The sequence below is a fragment of the Wyeomyia smithii genome, chromosome 3 (genome assembly GCF_029784165.1).
Source record: "Wyeomyia smithii strain HCP4-BCI-WySm-NY-G18 chromosome 3, ASM2978416v1, whole genome shotgun sequence".
NCBI classification, from domain to species: domain Eukaryota; kingdom Metazoa; phylum Arthropoda; class Insecta; order Diptera; family Culicidae; genus Wyeomyia; species Wyeomyia smithii.
Window position 1 is genome coordinate 91,580,968 of NC_073696.1, and position 23,123 is coordinate 91,604,090.

Here is a 23,123-nt window from a genome sequence, read left to right on the forward strand (position 1 = left end):
TGAAATCGTGATAATAAAATTTCAACGATTCATACGAGTAAGTCATCAAAAATAAGGGAACGAGTAATAGTTCAATAATTAAACAAATCCACTCGAGCAAAACGTTCTCTATGCTAGAAGATTTGGGCCTAACTAAAACATTAATGAAGTTAATTTGTGAAAATATTTAAGCCTCCTAGCAGGTTTCTGGTCTAACAAGTCAGCCGTCATGTGTTCAAATCTCGGACCAGGAGAGCTTTGTTTCGCTTCGAATATATTTAGCATACTTTTAGTGATTTCTCATGACATTCATTTAGATGTTTTGAAAGAATTCGCACATTCTCAGCAAAGCAAAAATTAACGGTTAATATCTTTCAGTAGCAATCAATAGCTTAAAAAAGCAAGTATTAGTACATTTTTACCGTGCAGAACAAACTGAGAATTGAAAAAGTTTAATTTATTCATCTCATAACACCTAATTTTACGTTACCTCCCTTTAACCTACCACTGAATGGTAGAAGCACAAACGATAGAAATATATCAATATATTTTGTGTAGATGGACCTATTAAGCAGAACACATCGTTACTATCTTACTCCATGAAATGTTTTGAACAATCATTTTCCGACCAGCATTCAATACGAGTGCGGTGTGTTGGTTTAAATGTGTTTGACCAGTATCACTATACGAACGATAATGGCCGTCTTCAGTAGCAAAAGAAATGTTCTACTTTCTGTTGTTTGGAGTGATTTGCGCTGATGACTCTTACTAGAAAGTTTCAGATACTCGCTAAATGCTAGAACGCTAAAATTTTATTTTGGTGCATGGCTCATTTGAATTGCACATAGTGGAATGATAAAGTGATGAAAACGTTATAGGGGTATGCAAGTAAGTTTGGACCTAAAAAAAGAAAACTAATAGAATAGAAAACCTCCTGTAGTTTAATGCAGGTACTGTCGTTATGTGATTTGGGCACAATGTTGATTGAACGTATACACCTGGATTTTTTTATCCAGCTCGATTATTATAATTACCATTATATGGAGCCATTCCATACCATTTTGCGAATCGATTTTTTATATATATATTATTTCCTATCTAGCGAAAAATTGCACAATGTTTTGATAGAAATTTGAGTTATAAGATTTTTTACAGGAAATAAGAAGACTGATATTCAATTTCATTTGCTTTTAGAAAATTCTCGCGGTTTGGTTATTGCGAGATGCGAATGCAAAATTTCAATTAAGATGTTTTCAACAATAGAACTTTTGAACCGGCATTTAAAAAAAATATTTTCAGTGTAAAAAAAACAACAATAATTTGAAAAGCAGATTTAGAAATATTGTTTTTTTGAATGATTATTTTTATAGGAGAGTTTTACTAAATTAAACGAAGAAAAAATATACAGTGTATATTTTTCTCATGAATTGAAATTTCACTATTTACAACTTTGCTAAACACCATTCCGATCTTTTTGTTTAGCAGTACTTTTTTTTAAAAAAAAGCTCTCATCTGCATTGTAGATGTTAAATTTTAACTCTAATAAACTCAAATAAACAAATTTTAACTCTAATGAACTGTGCAAAATTTAATCAAAATCGGAAGTGGTAAATCTATAAAAAAAATCGTTTTATCGTATGGAAATACTCCACATCGTTGTACTGTGCATGATATTGGGTGTAAACAAATTAAGCTAATTTCACACAAATATTTCGACAGTTGCCGCATTGAACCCCACCGTTCCACTTTTTGCTCTTTGAGCCGAACGCGATAAACGCGCAGCAATTGTTAATCAAATGGTCCCGGGTACGGCGGATACGTCGCTGTCGAAATTCCCAGGGCGGAACAGTGAATTGGTTTGCAGAGATTGCGTGCGCCATTAATTCCGACGTAGCTACGATAAACGAGCCACACTTACCTATTTTGCCCAGTAGCCGGCGAGCGACCTGCAGCAGGTTCTGGCATTGATAACGCACCCGTTTTTCCTCAAACAGCTCGAATGCAGTCAGCAGGTGTCCAAGCACGTACCTGCAATTAAAGCAAACTGGTAAGCGAACCACGTCCGACAGCGCGTTCCTTTTACGTCGTTAAATCACACGTCAGCCTGTCAATGTGGTCCCGGCTGTCGAAAAAGCGACCGCTCTCGACGTATTCGTTATCGTGTGTCCCGCAAATGCTTCTTGCGCACCCGATGGCAACATCCATCGAATCTACGTCAACATCACATTAAATTTCGATCACAGTCCATCTTCGATTAGGGGATTCAAACTGCCGTTACGGCGGGTTAAAGGTGCTGTTGGCCTTTACATTTTATTATAATTAATGTTCACGATTCAGTTGCTCCGTTTGCATTTTGCTGAATAAAAATGATTCAGCAGACAAAGTTCATAAAATGTTGAAGTTCATGATTTTATTTATATAGATACAAATTTAATATCAAGATGATTAACTGCCCAGATAGCTTATCTCTTAGAATAAATGTCGTTCTTTGTGAGTGAGATCGAAATGTAAATAAAAATCAATAAAAAAACTTTCAATTTGCAGGACGGCTCTTTCTTTTGTGATAAATGCGCTAAACACCAGCGATTCGTGGCAGACACAGGATAACAAAAATAAAAAAAAAACACTAGACAAGTCTGTTGTTATACATCCAGACTGATGTGATAACGATAACGAAAGTTCAAATCTCGCCCAAGCAAATTACCCTCGCGCTGATGTTCCCTCACCTGAAGGTGTCCTCGATGTAGAACTGATATCTCGAACGGGATGCATTGTCCCCGGCGATACAGACGAAAAGGGCAATCTGTTGCTGCTTCAGCTGGGACCGGTTGCTGCTGTAACTGCTGCAGTTGTTATGGTTTTGCAGCTGAGGTTGAACGTTGACGCCATCGAATGACGACAGCGTCGGTAAGGATGCTGCAGACGACGTCGATGAGGTGGATATCTGCGTCTGCAGTTTACTGACACGTGGGCTTTTAATATCGTAAACAAGAGTATTGTGCTTGTTGCCTACCACCTGTAAAGAAAGATAGAGAGTGATGATAATGGTAACATAAAGACTTTCGTTCGTCGTTGCAATATCATGCGATTGTGTATGAAGTGTTTGCCGTTTCCAGCTGATTCAATCTAATTGATTCGTTTTGTGCGGAAAGTAAACCGTAAACCAGAAGTAGAAAAAGAAATTCTCATGTTCGTCAAAACAACACTAGATAAAACAAACATGTTAACGGAACAGCATCCACCCGTGGAACACAATTTTGCGAGGTGTAAATGGGTGGTATATCACTCACTATTCCCGCAATTCGACCTTGAAGTAGATGAGATGAGTACACAATCAATGAATGATTTCAAATGCGAATTGGGGATGTGTTGTTGTTCGATTTGATTCTGTTATAATATAAGCGCGAGAATTCAACTTTAGTCAAAACGAGAACAATTTGTTGAATTGTACTAAATTAGTGTCGTTAAAGAGTGACTTGGATTTTTGAAGCTCTGGTAAATCATAATGAGAGCCTTGAAATCATCTTTAAAAATGGAGTCTGATTAACCATCTGTAGATAGATTGGAATTACCTTAGCCAATTGTATAAAATAATGATACGCATTGAACAATAAAGAAATGTCTCTATTATAAATAGTTGAAAAAATAATAAGCTTACTGTACAAAAATTATTAAATAATCAAAACACTCTTTTCAAGCAATGGAATAGTTATTTTGCATTAATTTATTTTTTATTCAAATAATACATGAAATCTAATGCTTCACTTTTCCGATTTTTCTAGCTTTTGGGCTGTTTATGTTTTGTATACAATGTTCCAAACATGACTAGGTCGGCATTTTGTTAACAAACTTAAGACCATATATTGGTCAATATGGAAATTTGCATTTTTAAATTATTAAGGCTTTGCATGCATGAAACTTTGCCAATTTTTTTATTTAATAGGCAACATTCGCATCGACAACTAAGATAGAATCGGCGTGAAAAGTCGTGTCCCCGAGTTTCTGCGTCGGTAGGAGGGAATAGAGCGGTCGTGCATAGTGCTTCGATGTAAACTGCGTTTCCGGCTCGGGAGCATTTTACTTATATGAACGTTTTTAGAATATAGTGATTTCGAGGGCTATACCCAGATACTTGTTCATGTCTCACTGTGACTGTTTAACCGAAGATTTCGTCCGGTCGATAAATATCGCGATTAACGAAAACACAATGTATACCCTCTAAAGAATCGCGTCGGCCGACGTGCAGTCGTTTCTTCGAAAGTACTTGGGATTGACGAATAGCTGATGGCTACGAGTAGCAAAGGCTACATCGCGGACCGTTTGGCAAGAAATATACTCATGGTTCGTTTTCGTAATAAGCGCGCATCATTGTTATATTCTGTTTGTCAGGTGTGTTTTTCGCGGGATCGTATCGTTTTTTTTAGAGCAGACAAAGTGTATACGAGAAACGTCGTTGGTCGATTTGTTAGGTAGAAATGTCCGGTTGAACGAACCCCTAGACTCCGCGTCGATACATTCATGAGGTCGAATTACCTAAAGATAGATCAACAACGCGCCCTGGATTTCGGTGTAAAGAGGAAAAGAGGATCACCTTACGAGGAGATACCATATCATTTGAAGTTGTCCCAATTTGATCAAAGGTCTAGTATTCTCGCGTACGATTTATTGTTGCGGTGTTACATTGTCAAACTGAATAAGTTCGAATCGCATTATGAATATCGTGGCGGATATAATGAACTTGTTCGCGCGATACTTGTTCTAAAGAACCCGATACTCGAAACCAGCGCATCGTTTACCAAAACGAACCATGCTGTGTACCTTGCCCTTTCTCCAACATCCCAGTGATTTCTCGTGGAAGTGCAGAGGTGTTCTCGGCTTCCAATAAGCGAGTATCACGTCAACATTTTCCTATACAAATTCCTTCTTTGACCTGCATTCGGATGCGGCCGGCGCTGGTATTGTCTAATACAAAGATTAAGGTCACCAGTTTTTACACATTGAGGATGCATGTTGGTCCCAAGCATCATCTGTTGGTTCTCTGTGTAATTACAGCTGATCTGGCAATAACGGAGTAGCAACCGCGGGCGGTCAATCATGCTCATGCTCATGCTCATGCTCATTAATTTATTTTTTATGCAAAAATAAATCATATAAGGGAACTGCTCCATTATTCATCTCATTAAGCCGATATTCGTCTCCCAGAAGGTCTCGAGGTACGATGCTGGCCTAACAAGCTAGTTGTCGTAGGTTCGAGTCTCGGCTAGGGAGAGACTGTTAGTGTCAGTAGGATCGTAGCGCTAGCCCCGCAATTGTCCTGTACACTAAGTAGTCGGTTTCGAAGTCTGTGTATAAATAAACGGAAGGTCAAGTTCCGAATCGGAATGTAGCACCAAGGCTTTGCTTTTTAAGCCGATATTCACGAAGAATGCACGGAATGAACACCAAATTTTCACGAAATCATTGAACAAATAGGCTTAAATATGCTTACGTACTCTTATGGAATTGTTTAGCATTGTATATTTATTAAAATTAGCTAGCGTTATCCTGAATTTTGTAAAACAAACCATTTTTCACAACGCTTCCATATCCATCTCAAAACTTGAATCACTGCTCAATGATTCATCTCACGATGCCCCCATATTCATCACACTGTTAATCATGAATGAATCACATTATCATGAATAAACGTAGCCGCAGCCCGTCGTAGTAGGTTAACTAGATATCCGCTGCAGTTGTTTACGTGCAAAATAGGTAACCTAGGTAACCACTACAGTGCTGTAGATTTATGTCAATTATGTCGGAATAATTCAACATTTGCAGTATGATTTTATCGTATTGACAGACACTGATTTGGCAACTATTGATTTCCTTCAACGCAGTGAAAACAGATGAGAATAGATGTAGTTGAAATTACGATTTGTGAAAATTCATCTCATATATTTCTGCTAATTCAAGCTTGTTTTAGGAAATTTGAGGTGAACATTTCAAAGATTAAAGTATTCTTAGTGTAGTGAGTGATTTTGTTTAGTGATTAAAATAAAAAGTGGTCCGCTAGTGATGAAAAAAACTTTGGTTGGCTGCTGAACGAGTCCCGTTGTAGCCGTATAGAACGACGCGCGGATTTTGTTTTCTGAGGTAGGTGATTGAAATAAATGAGTTTTCGAGTGCAGATGCCCGACTATAATATCAAATTTAGTGCTTTTAAGTGGGTTTTTGAGGATTATACTTTATAAGGAATCTAAAGTGAACTAAAAAGAATCCATTTCATGGATTAGCAGATTGGTTTAAGAAGAAAATATGCGTTTTTTCCTGTTTTCAATTGTGTTCACATGTTGAATTAGATGAATATACGGGCTGAGATGAATAATGGAGCAGTTCCCCTATTGTCTGTTTAACAGAATTGCAATTCTACTACACTCAACTTATCAAAGACGTCACCTCTTTAGTAAAACCCACCATTTTGCCACCATATTATATTTTATTTATGAGCACTGTTTTTAATACCTAAAGTCACTTTTTACGCGGGGGTTACGTGCCGCGTAAATTCCGGAATCCGCGTAAAAAAATAGCGCGTAAATTCCGGAATCTGAGTAAAGAAAAACTAAACCGCGTAAAAAAACCCGCGTGAATTCTAGAATCGGCGTAAAAATAGCCGCGTAAAAAACCCACGTAAAAAAACACGTAAAAAGCAACCTTAGGTTATACAAAACTAGTGTTGGGCGACATCCATAAATTACGTAACCAAAAAAACACTTTTTGGACCCCCACCACCCCCCTAATGTAAAGAAACGTAACGCCAACACCAACCCCCCAAAAAAAAATTACGTAACGCTGTGGAAGAATTCGCTTAATAAAAATGGTCGTGCTTTTGCTCGTATTGTGACTCGCTTCTCGCGCAGTGCTCGACTTAATCGCATCACTTGAAGCCGATATCGTTTCTTAGGAACGATCCATCAATGATGTCACGCAAAATTTGGAAAAAATATCTCCCCCCCTCCCCCTTGTCTAAAGCTGTCACAACTTCCTTGACCCCCCCCCTTTTTAATTACGTCACGTTTTCATACCCCCCCTCCCCCTTCTTTGGTAATAATTGATTAAAAATCGAGAAATTTGTTAGAAATGATTTTTTTCTTAATAAGAACGATTTTACCGAAGGAAAAACTGAAACTAAAAGGAAAAGAAGATTAAAGAAGATAACTAGAAAAGGCGTTTAGTTCTTAGTCCAAGAATGCTGTTGATGGAGTCGCATATCGACGACATAGAAAGCCGAGATAGTAACTGCAGCATCATTGCTGATTTTTGAAAGACCATCAATATTTAGTTCCTCTTCTTCAATCATTTCGCAATCCAAAAGTGAGATTAGTGAGAAGTATAGTGTTTTCATAGTCGAAAGAGGCAAAAATGATGAAACCTTTCTTAATATACCACAGAGTGATGTTAGCTTTCGCTTGAGTGACTCAAGATCAGGCATGGGGAAAACACAGCACACCAAAGCGCGTGGGGCCCATCTGCTAACATACACACCACGCAGGGCTAATTCGTATTACCCTCCGTCGCTAGCTAAAGACAAAACACTGGAGAGCCATTCGTGAACACTCGAGCCGAGGATTTTTTAACTTCGGCACATGAGGCAACCGAGGGCTCGCAGTTTCGGGGAACACACAAGCATTGGTCGCCACAACGAGATCGACAATGGTAAAATATTGGAAAGCTTGACGGTAGTCAACGCATCCAACCACCTGCAATATTTTTTTCATATGTACTTTTGTAAACATGATGCGTTTGAGAAAACACGTGTTAGCAAGCGGGCTTCCGAGGGCTCACGAATTCGGGAACACTTGGGCATGTGTTTGCCGAAGCTCCTGAAGGGCTGTTTTATTTAGAACACAGTGGGTTTCCGTTTTGTATAAGCACTAAGGGGCAATGAAGAAACCCTCCGTGGCATCGCCTAAAACACAAACGCAAGTGGTGTGGTGGGTTTGGACATGCCTGCTCAAGATGGGCCTTCCAGTTCATTCTATTGTCTAGCGTTAGGCCGAGAAATGGGTATTCAAATACTTCTTCGATGACACGATCGGCGATTTTAATTGGCTCGCGAGCCGGGAGTTCTCTGCGAAACGAGTGAATGAGCATATACTTGGTTTTCGATAGGTTCATTGACATCAAATTAGTTCGAAAGTAGTCATGTAGAAGAAGGAGGTCCCGTTCGATTTGAAGCTGGATAGCGGTGCATTCAGTTCCTTGATAAAAGACTGACGTGTCGTCAGCAAAGAGACGTAATTTTCAATGCAGCTCTAACTTGGCCAGGTCATTAATAAACAGCAGAAAATGATTTGGCCCCAAGTTACTACCTTGGGGCACACCAGTCGACACGGCCCCGAAAGAGCTTTTGAAGTCCCCACTCGATACGAACTGGAATCTGTTAGAGAGGTAGCTCCTTATTAGGGATTTGGCTATTCCTCTTATTCCATAAGCTTCCAGTTTATCAACAAGCATTTCGTGGTTTATTGTATCGAAGGCTTTTTTCAGATCGATGAACAGAGATCCTTCGTATACACCTTCTACAAGGTCACAAGACGCACTAAGCGTGCTTAAGCTATGCCTGAAGCCATACTGTTTGCTGTAAATGAAACTATGCTGATCGGTGAAGTTGACAATCCGGTTAACAATGAGCTTCTCGATGATTTTGTCGAGAACAGATAAGCAGGAAAAAGGACGGTAGTTGGTTGGATCTTTCGTATCACCTTATTTAAACACGGGGGATACGCGGGCAATTTTCAAGCAGTCAGGATATATTCCTGTTTGCACAATTTCATTGAATATGTTGGTTAATAGTGGGGGAAAAGCATTATGGTGAAGTTTCACAAATCTAGCAGGAATATTATCCGGACCGGGTGATTTTTTGATAGACAATTCATTAATTAATATAGTTACTTCATTCACGGACGCAGGATGCAGGAACAAGGATGACTGGTATGGTGCTAGCGTGTTAAATTTGTGAATGTTTCTATCACTCTGTTTATTGAAGCTGCTAGTGTGGGTCCAACGTTACAAAAATGGTCGTTAAATATTTGGCAGATTTCATTCGTATCTGTGGTGATTCTCCCATTCGTTTGTATCTCTTTCGGAAAGCCTCGTTGGTCCTGTTTTTCAAGTATTCCGTTGATTAGTTTCCAGGCCGATTTTTGATCGCTTCGACTCAGAAGATTGGAGTAGTAATTCTTCTTGCACGCAGCTTTTTCTTTTTGTAGTTTTTTTTGAAATATGCACCAAGAGGTCATTCAGACGTTGATTGCTCGGATTACGTCGTGCAGATTTCAACATTTTTTCTTTAATTTGAATAAGTTTCCACAAGTTGAACGTCATCCAAGGACAATGACCTTTTATACTCGCCCGTACTGTCACTGTTCGTGTGCACTGCTGACGTAGAGAATTGTAGCAGTTGATCACATGTATAGCAATTTTTCTTCAGCTGAACGCAGATGGGGCAGCCCTGATAAGGATTCAAGGAATCTGTCATTTAGAAGCTGCTGATTTAAAATTTGTTTTTTCCAAGTTCCGTTTTATAGGTGGAGACAGCAATTTGAAGGTAGACGAAATCAGACAATGGTCGCTAAAGTCGTTCAGAACTGTTTCGTTAACAACATCATCAGCTAATGATACACTGCATACAACATGATCCAAAATGTTACCGTTTGCTGGTCGCGTTACATCAGTGTTAGTTACTATCGTGTTGTAAGACGTCAATGTTCGTAAGTATTCCTGCAGTGCTACTAGTTATATTAACAGGAATATTCATATCACCAAACAAAATACATTCGTGGCCACGAGGAATACTAGACAATATTATCTCCAGCTCTGAGAGAAAGCGCCTAATATCATACGAGGGTGGTCTGTAAATCGCGTGGCAGTCAATACGTTTGCCACGTAACAAAATCTGTAGGCAAATATGGTGAAGGCCATCAGTTTCCTCATTTAAACGAACTTCCATCTCTATCTCGTTTCGCACAAATACACATAGGCCTCCATTCGATGCGTTCCTGCACGAAAAAAATCCTCTAAAGCGATTCAAAGCATACAGGCAAGTACGGTCGTTTTTCAGCCACGTTTTACCCAATATAATTATATCAATACGGTTCCCTAAACACTGCAGCAACTCTTTTACACCATCAAACTTTGCAAGCTCATTTATTTCTCTTATATTTATTTGTAGTACTCTCAGGTATAAATCTTCAGTTACTTTTTAATTTTTTTTTGTTCACACAACATTTATTTGACACGGCACAATACTCTTTTTTATTTTTCATCGATAAATATATATTTTTCACGATACATGGACCTTATATTCGAATATTAAGTAAGCTCAGCAGATAGATCGATCGTTGTTGTTCCGAAAGCGTTGCTGTCGTTTTTGTTGGGGTTCATTAATTTCAGTTGAGTTGAGCATCGATTCATCCAGTTGCCGCTTGGTGTGCGCGCGTTGTAATTTTTGTATATCCTGCATACATCGAATGGTTTCCCCTTTCGACCCCTCGTGTGATTTTGCAAGGATGACTCCATTGCGCCCTGGTCATACAGCCGGCTTCCCGCAGTAGACGATTGTCTTGATTTGGCTGGAGATGTCATTTTGTGCTATTAGTATTTTTTTGTTGACGTAGAATAGGTCTTGCTTTAATAGAGTAAATATCTAAAATAGAGTGAAACAGCAGAATGAAAGAATTCAAATGCTTACAACTTCGTCACCACTGACGGATTTCAGTCATTGATATCTCGTTGGATAGAGAACAAATTTGTCCAGTTTATGGTAACAATTTTCGAAATATTTTTCCATAGTAAGGAGGTTGAAATGCATAACCAATTTGAATATAGTTCAACCAATTACGTGGACACGTAATGATGCAATCCAAGCACTTCTTCAACACAGCAGCAGCGCAGATCAACCTTTTTTTTTACTTTCTTCCATAATACCGTGTGCGCGGCCCCGCCTACTTGTCGCATTATTGTTCGAGTTTTTCGTGATTACGTTCCTACCACACTCCAATGTTGAATGGGGTAAGACTGAATGAGACCAAATACTTGGCCACGTATAACCCACGCAGTCCTAGTATGGTGGCCTAAGGTAAATGAAACGACAACTCAGGCAAAACTTAACAAGTTTCAACGACTGGCCGGTCTTTCAGTTACCAATGCCGACTACAGTCATGGAAGCCATGCCCTGCTTACTGCCTCTACATCTGCATGTGAAGAAGGAGGCAGACCTTGGTGCACTTAGGCTACGAAGAAACACAACGATGCTCGAGGGTGACATAACGAGTCACCTAAGCAGAACCTAAGAACTTGAAGCCAATATCTCCGATGTCTCCGGCATGGTGTTTTGTCCAATTAAACTACTGGGAAGTTAGGTTCTTCAGAGCCCAATCTCGTATCACCCTCAAATGTTGAGTCCCGTTTTTGACACCCCTCGACCAACTACTCGCGATGTTTTGTGAAAGTTATGTATAGGACTGAGGGAGAGTGTTTTCTCACATGCAGAGAATAGCAACGATGTATTGTTATACCTATGCATACTGTTTCCAAAGCGGTAAAAACGTAATCGAAATTATTTTGATTCCAGAATATTTAATTTTTTTTATAGAGCCGTGGTGCCTCCAGAAAAGTTCTTGGATTAATTATTCTCCATTTTTTAGAAGAGTACATCCACAACAAAACGAACAACCATTTTAATCGACTCTTTTTGATTTGGCTGAAACTTTGCATAGATGGTTTTTTGGCCAGAAGATACCATTTTGTACTATTGTTTTTTTTTTTTTTTGAATCACGACTCATTTTCGAGAAGCTAGGGAGAAATGAAAAGATTTTATTTAGAAAAAAAAATCATCATGTAAAAAAATTGAAAAAATATTTGATTTTTTTGACAAGTTTGTTTTTTTTTTTTTAATTTTTTGTTTCTCCAAGTTCAGTAAACTCAAAAAAATCATCAGTGTATTGCCGGTGTATTGAAAACAGGGTTTAGGGGAAGCCTGAAATCAAACACATGCTTAAATTACATAACATCGAGTGGCCTGACGAGTTGGCGATTACAGACTATCAAAAACTCGTTTTGACAGCAGAACTCGGAAAAATTGGCTGTTTGGTGGCAAATAATAAAAAGATTGAGATGTACACTACTTTTACCTTATTTATTCATTTCTATCTGTGAGAAACAGCATTTTTTGACCAACATTATGAACCATGCGAATAGCAGAGTGTTATTCTTGATCGTTCAAATATCAAAATTTTCGACCTAACCCTCTGCTTTAACTTCCATCATTTTTTTAGCTTGATAGTTATTCTCCGACCCTTGGAAGTGATCAGTGCAGTGTTTTGCTGTCACATATTTTTTATAGGATAAAAAGACCAATTACGATTAAAAAAAAAAATAGGGGTTAGACAAAATGATTGAGACAGGCAAAATTTTGCCAATTTTTAGAAGAACTTCACGAAAAATGAATCAATTTTGACGATACAGGTTATATTTTACTGGAAATCTTGCTTCTTTTAGGTTCGAACGATGCCAATAAATTAGAACTAATTCCAAGTCCATAGGTACCCAAATGCAAATAATAGAAGCTCCGTAGATTGTTAATACCTGAAAACGTACACGTTTGTAGTTCAGAGCACTGAGAAACAAGAACATTAAATCAGTCACAGAGCAAAACAAATTATTGAAAATTGATGCTTGATTGGGCGCTTTTAATCGGTGCAAAATGAAGACACAACGCAAGTCAAAATTGTGTAAAGTCCATATTTTCGGCACAAAGCTTACGTTGTTCGCCTCGTTCCACTCCATCACGTTTCAAGTGTAACAGGAGGACGTCAGGTCAGACACCATGTTGAATTGTGGTTGTTTTTTTTTTTTGCAGTTCCTTTTCTTTATATACATGCCGATATTATTCCAGAAATGATGCGCATCTGGAAAATCGCCAGCTGAATCGGAAAGTTCTTTACAAATTTCTGCTCTCTAAAGTAGCAAACTCAAATTTGCTGACGAAACATTCCTCTCCAGGAAGTTTACGGGAATCACACCCACGTGGCTTTGTCATCCAGTATGATATTATACAATGCGATAAGCAACTGTGTATAAAGTTTCCAGGTACAATTTCGTTCTTTGTTCGAAATATGTTCTTCAAATAGTATAAAATAGAATTGATTGACATTAAAACCATTGATAAGTTAGCTTTATTGAGCAAGGGCAATTCCTGAAAGTTCATGACTAGAACTTTTCTTTGGCCAGTAAGTTCAACGCGCTCTGCTAGTGGCACACACACATTATCTCGGTCTTTCTTTGTTTCAGAATTGAGGATAGAAACTGCTTAAAATAATCCAGTATGTATTGCTATGGTTATGGTTTCGTTTATGGAACGATTGTCTAGTAATAACCTTTAACACAAGAAGTGCACTGAACTGACCGAAAAAGAAGGGCAATCACGTGGAAAGCTATCGACAGCATACTAAAACCTCTGACCATGCAACGAAACACAAGACGATGAAGATTTCACTTATCTTGTAATGTGTTGTGCTGGAAGACCGGGATGGTGCTCCTTGGAGTCAGTTTGTGTCCTAGCACTGAACAATAAACGTATGTATATAGGAGAATTCATCGACCGTTATCGTTCCAGTTTTTCACCGAAGCACATTATCTAACCAGCTAACGTCAGAGTGTGGCCGGATGATGGCGGAAACAGGCAACCGAGATCGATCGAGAATGACCTCCGGTTGTGGTATTATCTCATCGTCCATTTTCCAGGCCGCTGAACTGCATCCTAGAGCAATTGATTGTTTGCCGGTAAATTGATTTTATCCTAGCAGCAGCAGCAGCAACAGTAAAAGATCATGGAGTTGTAATATATTGTTATGAAAACCTTTACCGGCTGGCATGGAGAACTGGTCAGAGTTGGAATAAGTTTGTCCGTTGCTCCGTCTACAACAGTATTAGGGAATAATGGATTTCAGAACAATACAATTTCATTTGCAAGCTGCGTTACATTAGATTTACTGGGGTAAGATTTTACACAGTTGTGAGTAAAAAGTAAAAGGACAACAATTAGGATAATTCCAAATGAGATTTGAGTGAATCAATTTTCATTATTTGACGGGTGAGAAGCAATGTTAAGTTTTGTTTTACCTTAAATTACCCCAAAATAGCAGGCTGAACTCGAAACGCAACTTGAAAAGATTTTGTGTGCAATTCCAGCGTGCATTGTTACCAGCTTTGCTCAATGGGGTTGCAACCATGGTTTATGAATCGAAACGGTTTTCATATTTCAAACGAAATAGTAAAATAGCAAGCAAACAAAAAATTATATAGATATAAACAAGCGAAGCTGAAACCAATATCAGAGGCGAAAATTACGAGTAAAAATGATTTGTTACTAGAAATTAATGGAAGTTTTGATAACAGAGAAGTATCAAATAGTTCACCGTCCCACACATTTTCTCCGGGTGTTTCCTTTGAAATATTCATTTCCGTAGCCACCCTAATACACAACGAAAGAAAACCGGCATTTTTCTAAGACTTGGGGTTATAGGAGAGCTTAAATTTCTATCGCATGTGTGTCACAGTACTGATATCGGCTATTTACTAGCAGTGTTCGTAAATGATTTGCAGTAAAAGTTGTGCATGGCTTATGAATACATGAACTAGGTCATAATGGAAGCGATTATGTTTAATACTCCGAAAAGTTTACTGTAGCGGAAACATACGAAAGATGGAGCTTCAGCATTTCGGTAACCACGTCCTACTTCCCTGTGATCATATTGCATTTTTATTTTTTATTTTTTTTGTTGAGACAAGGAAACATCATAAATCCACCTATAGTTGATGAGTTTATGCAGATTTGTACATGAGTCTTCTTATATTTGCGTAGTATTTCTCAAAATGTGTGTAGAAAATTCGTGAAATCTTTTGCAATTTATCATACGATGAAATTTTATGCATGATACCAAAGACTCCACTTATTTCGTATTGTTATAGGTGTTTTCCAACAATCAGCTAACTTTATTGAAGAGACTGCGATGACTTTTTGACATGAAATTAAAGAAATTTTCGCTAAGATTTTTGTCAAAGGATGTCCTAATATCATGTACATATTTTGTGGAAATTTTTTGCTTGGTTTGATAATAAAAGTCCAATTAGCAATACATGGTTGAACAAAGCTTCGATATTATCTAATTTTTTTCACTTTATAGTAGTAATCAAATGCTAGCATAGATAATGAAAACATTTTATCGACTGTCTTATACCAAACCTATGTTAATTTGATATAATAAATTTCCTATAAATCCTCTCCAATCGTAATTGCACACAAGACTCGATGTGAAAATTTCTGAGACATGAGACCTTCTTGCAATCATAAGCGGAAGAAAGGTATTAGCATGCGATGCGCTGGAACGCGCCACTTGAATAAACATGAATTCCGGTGGTGAGTTGTATCGTTTGGTGGGACCGCCTCTTGGTGCTGCCGGGCCTCATACTTTATGATGTTGATTCAATCAAGCCGTCATCGTCGTCAACAGACGATGCGAACGAATGCGGACTTGCTATGCGACTAGTATATTTGCGACGTGCGCTACGTGAGCAGGATATTTTTGGTGGAGTTGATGAGCCGCAGTTCCAATCAGCTTTGGAACGAGATCAAATAAACGTTTGCGGCCGCACGCAGTGAAACCCCACACTGGTAGAGAAGTGACCGCTACTATGATGCTGTGGTGAGGTCTTACTGCAGATTTATCGATTACCGCATACAAGACCATAATTAAATCCGTTCACAGGATCTGTGAGTGTAAATCATCTGAGTCATTGGTTGGTTTGAAGGTTTTCTCTTAAACAGATTTGAGTTGAGTCGAAATAGGTTACATATTTGTAGGTTACCAATTAAAATCAGATAGAAATACATTTGAATAAAGGTGTGTAGTTGAACCAGAGCCGAATTAGTATATTGACTTCACTGAAACATAGTCACGCGCAGGATTTTCGGGGAAGGCCCTTAAATTAATTTTAAGATCTTCAGAATAAAATGATAAGTACAAAAATTTTTTGTGTGTGAACTCTGCAATATTTTTTGGTGTTAATGCTGAATGTTATGATAAAAGTGTTCGTCTTTGGAGACTCATCGAAACAAGCTGATCAGCCAGCCCAAGTGCCATCGAACGAAGCAAGTAAGGCGTCGTAAACAAATTACGCAACGCTTGAAGGAAGGAGGGTTGAACTAGCGTTACTTAGGGGCCATCCACATACCACGTGGACAGCTTTGGGGGGGGGGGGTTGACTAATGTCCACGGTCCATACAATTTTTTTAGAATTTATATGGGCAGTTGTCCACGGAGGGGAAGGTGGGGGGGTCAAAATCGTTAAAAATCTGTCCACGTGGTATGTGGATGGCCCCTTATTGAACTTGAACTAGCGTTACTTATGGGGGGAGGGGGGTAGTTGAGACAGTAACGTAACTGAAAAGTTTGCTCAAAACTGAAAATTTGGAGGGGGGTCAGGTTGTTCAGCGTTACGTAATTTACTAATTTACTGAAATCAAGATTTTTAGCGTTACGTAATTTGTGTACGACGCCTAACAGTAGAACGGTGAATTATCTAGAGAATGTGGTGGGTGACGTAGGACTTCCAATTTGAGCGTTTTTATGTACGATTCAACGACTTTGGCAGTGTTATGTCGAGCATGGTCATGCTGTCAAATCACTTTTTCATGTCTCTACTCTGCCGTTTGTCGCTTATTCGCATCAATTAACGTCGAAACTGTTCCCCAGTGATGGTTTTGTTCAGTTTTAACAGCTCCTGATAACTGACACCGACCTGGTTCCACCACATGCCTTGCGCGGTGTGTATATTTGGCAAGTAGGACTGGGCAGTCCTCAATACTTTCTTTTTTTGGATTGCTTCAATGTATCCATTTTCCATTACCCGTCACGATGAAGAAACCCCTTCCTTTTTTGCCGCTAGAGCAGGTGAAAAAACGACGCTCAACGACCATTAGCTTCAAATCATAAGGTATCTCAGTTTCTCTGTTTTTGTATTATTCTGCTTGGAAAAGGTTTAGCGGACAACTTCCAGTACCGAAGCAAGCTGTTCCTGCGTTTAGCATGACTTTTCAATGATTTATTTAGTTCGTCAAGCAAATGAAGACTTATAAATTAATGAGCATGCAACGTGCTTCATACGATGGTTGAGGCAGTCTTATTCAAGTTGCAAAGCGCGTATAAACGTGTGCGACAGCATGAGGATTTTATATGAGATTACAATATTCCACAATGGGTCTTACATATAGTTTTATAGTGTACAGGTCTTGAAAATTGTGGTTCAATCGCTAAGTAAAGCCCAGCATACAATTTGCTTTACTTATGATAGAGTTTAAATGTTTTGCAAAGGTTAGATTGATGTCTGGGATCACTGCTCACTAACAATTTTGTATTTTTATACAGTTAGATATCCTAGAGATGTTACAATATATGGTATACTTTTCGGCTAAATGCTATTGTGTTACATTTTTTGACATTGAGTTCAAGTAGTTTTTTGTTGCACCAGGGTAGAATAAATTAAACTTCTCCTGGAATTCTTCTGCGTCGCTAGACTTGCTGAATTTCATGAGAAGTTGCATGTCGTCTATGTAAATTAATATATTTTATTTTTTTAGCATGAGTGTTCAGCGTCCTCGAAGGTTTTTGGCCTTTCTTCACTCGGACAACATTGAAATTACCGTTTTAAAAGCGCGAATTCAACCACGGCATGTTGTGTAACAGCAGCATTTCCGTTCAGTGCTAATAAGTCATTTTCCCCAGCAAAATTCTTCGAAAATTACAGCCAATCATTTTCAATTTTCGCTTCCAATGATCGCAGCACTCTTTCAGATACACTAGATTTTCGTCCTAGTAACGTGCTGTTATACTCAGATCAAAAAGATCGCGCGCATCGCTCACGGTTACGGAATAAAATTTGACGATAAATCCAACCAAATGATCTTTTTCACTTCAAAGCGAAAAAGAAAAACAAACAGTCCACTCAACCAAAATGAACCTCACCGAAGCACTTTCACTGACACTGACCGATGCCTTGACAATCTTTGTTAACTGATAAACTGATTTTGTTGTCTTGCTTCCATCGCATGAAATAAAATGAGGTGTTTTGACAGTTCACTTCCATGCAAAAAGCGGGAAGGGAGAACTCTGAAAGGATTGTGAAAAAATAACGTTCATGGATGCTTTTTTTCACTTTCACTCAAGAGTGTCAACAAATATCAACCCTGTTTCCGTTAGCTTTTAAAAACTCTCGATGCGCTTAAGCAGCCGTTTTTTGCCTTTCTCCTAGAAAGGTATAGCAATCACTTGCAAAACCGAAAGTATAAAAGTGCTCCAAAGGGCCGAATGGCATATATCACTCGACTCAGCTCGACGAGCTGAGCATTTTCTGTATGTGTGTGTATGTGCAGATTTTTATTCTCACTCACTTTTCTCATAGATGGCTCGACCGATTTTCATGAAATTAATTGCAAATGAAAGGTCTTGTTGCCCCATAAGACCTTATTGAATTTCACTGTAATCGGATTTTTAGTTTAGAGGTTATGTTTAAAAATGTGAAAATCATGAAACATCAATATCGCAGAAACTACACAACCGATTTGAACAAAATTGGTCTCAAAAGAACGGGCTACCTAGAAAACTCTTAAGTTTTGAGTTTCTTAAAGATTGAACCTGTGGTTCAAAAGTTATGAAAAGAAACGTGTTCTGAAGACTGTTTAATCTCACTCATGTTTCTCAGAGATGGCTGTACCGATTTTCATAAAATCAGTGTCAAATGAAAGGTCTAATTGTCCCATAAGACCCTATTGATTTGTTTTGCAGTCGGACTATTACTTTGCCTGTTATGTTTAAAAATGTGAAATCCAGCTATGCAAAGGAACATATTTCGAAGACTACTTGGACTCACTCACTTTTCTCAGAGCTGGCCGACCCGATTTCCACAAAATTAGTGTCAAATGAATGGTCTAGCTGCCTCAGAAGACCCTATTAAATTTACTGTAATCGAACTGTAACTTCATTTGTAATGTGCCGACTTGTGAAAATCACGAAACTTCATTATCTCAGAAACTACACAACCGATTTGATTATTATTATCAGATGAGCGGGCTAGTTAAGGGTTAACTGATGAATTATGATTGAACACGTGGTTTCAAAGTTTGGCTGCCCTACACGTTCCCATTTCATTTGATTATAATCGAACTTAAGCAACCGTTATGTATTGAATTGTTAATAAAACAACGAAAGTCTACTATCTCAAAGATTACATGACATATTTGAACATAACTAGTGTCATACGAACGAGTCATCTCTCAAACTTACATTTTTTTTTTCGTTAGGGAATTAGGATTACGTTGTCCATTGATGTGAACTTTTGTTATATATCCCAGTCAATTGCTATACGTTTCCCTTTGCAAAATACAATGACCACTATTGTTGTGAGTGATCAGGTACCTGCACCGACACGCTCCCAGTCAGGTAAAATATGGTTTATGAAGCCAATCACCTTTCCAGGATTCAAAGACCAGATATCTTTGGGCTGAACTTACAAATAACAAACTTCATAACAATTTGATATGTGGCTCAAAAGTTATGGAAAGAAAAGAAATTCAAAGACTATTTAAAACTATACCTGCTTTGATCGATATATATGGCCTCAACATAATTTAAATGTGGTGTCGTACTATTTGAACGTTCCAAGTTCATTGATTCCTTGTTTGGAGTCTGCAAATGCACGACGAATCGGAAATAGGATATGATCAAAGTCAAATACCAAATCGTTTGAAATGATTGGTTTTATCGAAATGACAACATCCTCGTCTTTGGCTTCTGTACATCGCCTTAATTCTGAATATATTCATATTGGGTGGTATTCTGTCATTATCAGCAGACTTTCTGGCATCAATCTGACACCGGAAATACCCATATTGGCAGGTATTTTTGGTTGTTTTCCAGAAACTAAAAGTGGTCGTCTTCAAATTCAAAATAGTGTCCAGGGTCAATGTTTGGTTTCTATGCATCATCACGTTTACGGAAATATCCATATTGAGTATTATTCGGTCATTTCCGACTGTTGCCTATAAGTTGCCATTTAGCAAATCAGAATGGTGCCTGAGGTCAATTGTTAGCTCCTTGCATCATTCTGGTTCCAGAGATACTCATATTGGATAGTATTTGTTTATTTTAGGCTGTTTTTCAGAAACCGGTAGTCGCCATCTTGGATTTCAAAATGGTATTTAGGATACTGGTTAAAGAAAAACTTATATTGGGTGATATTTGGTCACTTTGGACTTTAAAATTGCCTGTGAAATCAATTTCTGTCATCTGGGCGTAATTCTGGTTCCGAAAACATTCATATTGAATGGTATTTGGTCATTTCCGGCTGTTTGCCAGACACCGGAAGTCACCATCTTAAAATTCAAGATTGTGTCTGTGATCAATTTTTAGCTTCTGTGCATCTTTCTGGTTCCAGAAATACTAATATTTAATGGGAATCGTCCATTTCAGGCTGTTTCCAGAAACCGGAAGTTGCCATCTTACAATTCAAAATGTTGTCAGAAGTCGATTTGTGGCTCCAGTGCATCATTACGGTTCCGGAAATACCCACATTGGGTGGTATTTGGTCATTTGCCGCTGTTTTTCCGACAACGGAAGTCGCCATTTTGGATTTCATAATGGCATTTGGAGACAATTTTTGGATTTTGAACGGCATACTGGTTAAAGAAAAACTCATATTGGGTGGTATTTGGTTATTTTCTGCTGTTTTCAGAAACCGGAAGTCGCCATATTAGAATTTAAAATGCTATCTGTGGTCGATTTTAGCTCCTGTGTATTATTCTAGATCCGGATATTATTATATTGGGTGGAAATTGGCCATTTTTGGCTGTTTTCCAGAAACCGGAAGTTGCCATCTTACAATCCAAAATGTTGTCTGAGGTCGATTATGGAACATATTTGTTACCACTAAAAACATTCACCGACCAATATGGTTCCATTTAGTTGATTAGTTCGCGAGATGTGCAAAAATTTGTGAAGAAACATGTACTTCCAGAAGATGGAGGGGCGTCAAACCATTATGGACATATTTGTTACCTCTAAAAACATTCACATACAAAATTTGGTTGTATTTTCTTGATTGGTTCTTGAGCTGTGCGAAATTAGTGTTTCATTTTCATGGGACCCCTCCTTTATAGAAGAGGGAGTCGGGTTCCAAACCATTATGTACATATTTGTTACCACTAAAAACATTTACCTGCCAAATTTTGTTCCATTTGGTTGATTAGTTCTCGAGATGTGCACAAATTTGTGTTTCATCCAACTATTATGGACATATTTATTACCCTTTAAAACATCCAAATGCCAAATTCGGTTTCATTTGCTTGGTTTGTTCTTGAGTTGTGCAGAAATGTATGTTTCATTTGTATTGGACCCCTCCTTTCCAGAAGAGGGAGGGGTCTCAAACTATCATAGGAACCTTTATCGGGACCAAAAACCCCTACATAGAAATTTTCACGTCGATCGGTTCGGTAGTTTTCGAGCCTATATGGATCAAACAGACAGACAAACCGGACTGCATTTTTATATGTATAGATTACAACATCAATATTTTAGAACCTAAAGAGTGAATATACATTTATTGGATTGAAGCGTTCATGTAAATCTATTTTTACAAATAAAAGTTTGAATGAGAAAGGCTTGGTCTGACCGCTAGATGGATTAATTTAGCTTTTTTATTTTATTAATCAATTAAAGAACGCCCGATATTTAGACGGCGCAAAAAATAACTATTTACGGCACCCTCTCCTTTTTGTACAGATCCTTAAAATATATCGAATGAGTTCCGACGTTTTGTCAGATAGCCTTCCAGCCTTCTTCTAAAGTGTTACTTATTTCATGGAGGTTTCCTTACGACATTTCAGCTCTAGATAAGTCTTATTTGAAAAAAAAAAAAGAAAAAAAATCTGCTATATATAATCGAGCCTGAAATTATATATAGGGAAAGCGTACTAGTTATGGCAATACCAAAAAATGTACCAGTTATGGCCTAAGGAGTTTAAATGAAGTAGTGCCAAAATTGGTACCATTGCGCTTATGCGATATAGCCATAACTGGTGCACTTGTCATAACTGGCTCACCTACCCCAATCGAATCAGATATATTCGAGTCCCACCTGTAATTGAATCGTATTACTTAGTTGGAATTTATTTATTCTTCAGAAGTAGAAGTTGAAAAACACCACTTAAAACATAATTTTTAAACAATTTTTTCGGTCTTACATGCTTACGAAAAGTTTTAAAACAATGTCAAGTATCAACAAAAAAAATTCAAGGGAAAATTAAACTTTTTTTGTTTTAATATAAAGTTTAGTTTTTATTTTCTACTTTCTTGATTAAAATTCAAGTAAAAACGGATGCATTTACTATGGTAATCATTTTATGTTTTTTGATTTTAAATAACTGAAATTCAGCATAGATTTGTTCTTTTTGAAAAAAAAAATTTCGTTCAGCGAGTTTTCTTTTTTTTCTGGCGGTCGGAAGCAAAAAAAAATCTTTTTTCGAGATGATTATTTTACAAGCAATTCTGACTCATTTTTTAATATTATTTTTGCCCATTTTCAGGCTCTCAGGCAGGCTTTCACCGTGAAACTGAGTTTATTTGGAAGCATTTTTAGTTGTGCGCTTTTTTGGTTCTGAGAAGCATTTTTTTAGGGAGGCAATTTTGGAAATTTTTGTGAATTTTGACTTATAGATCAATCTAGAATGACTAGAATATATTTTTAACGAAGATTTGTCGTATTTTTGCGTGCTTTGTTAAGTGTTTTGATGTGTAAAATTTAAAATTATTTCTATTTTATTGTTTATCCAAATTTAAATTTAAAACTAAAATAGGATAATCGCTCCTATATTTATCTCATTACTCTTGTTTGTCCAATTTTCTGTCTGAAATACTGAAATATTTTCTAAGTTAAGTTATTTTTTTTTACGTCATTTCAAAAGGTATGTGGTTTAATAACATTCAAAAGTGTTATCTTCAGAATACGTAATACAGTGCTTTTTCGATGTTATCACGGCCAAAAAAAAATT

At 37.7% G+C, this 23,123-nt stretch overlaps 1 protein-coding gene across 4 annotated transcripts in view; it reads right to left on the reverse strand.

Annotated features, from left to right (window-relative positions):
* Window positions 1-23,123, reverse strand: part of LOC129731958 (cGMP-dependent 3',5'-cyclic phosphodiesterase-like) — a 120,777-nt gene that overhangs the window by 48,319 nt on the left and 49,335 nt on the right. For all 4 annotated transcript variants that reach the window (XM_055692369.1, XM_055692366.1, XM_055692367.1 and 1 more), the window contains exons 5-6: window positions 2,706-2,995; window positions 1,898-2,007 (exon numbers count right to left, since the gene is read on the reverse strand). In XM_055692369.1, the coding sequence (XP_055548344.1) occupies window positions 1,898-2,007; window positions 2,706-2,995 (400 nt within the window). The remainder of the gene's footprint in view (window positions 1-1,897; window positions 2,008-2,705; window positions 2,996-23,123) is intronic.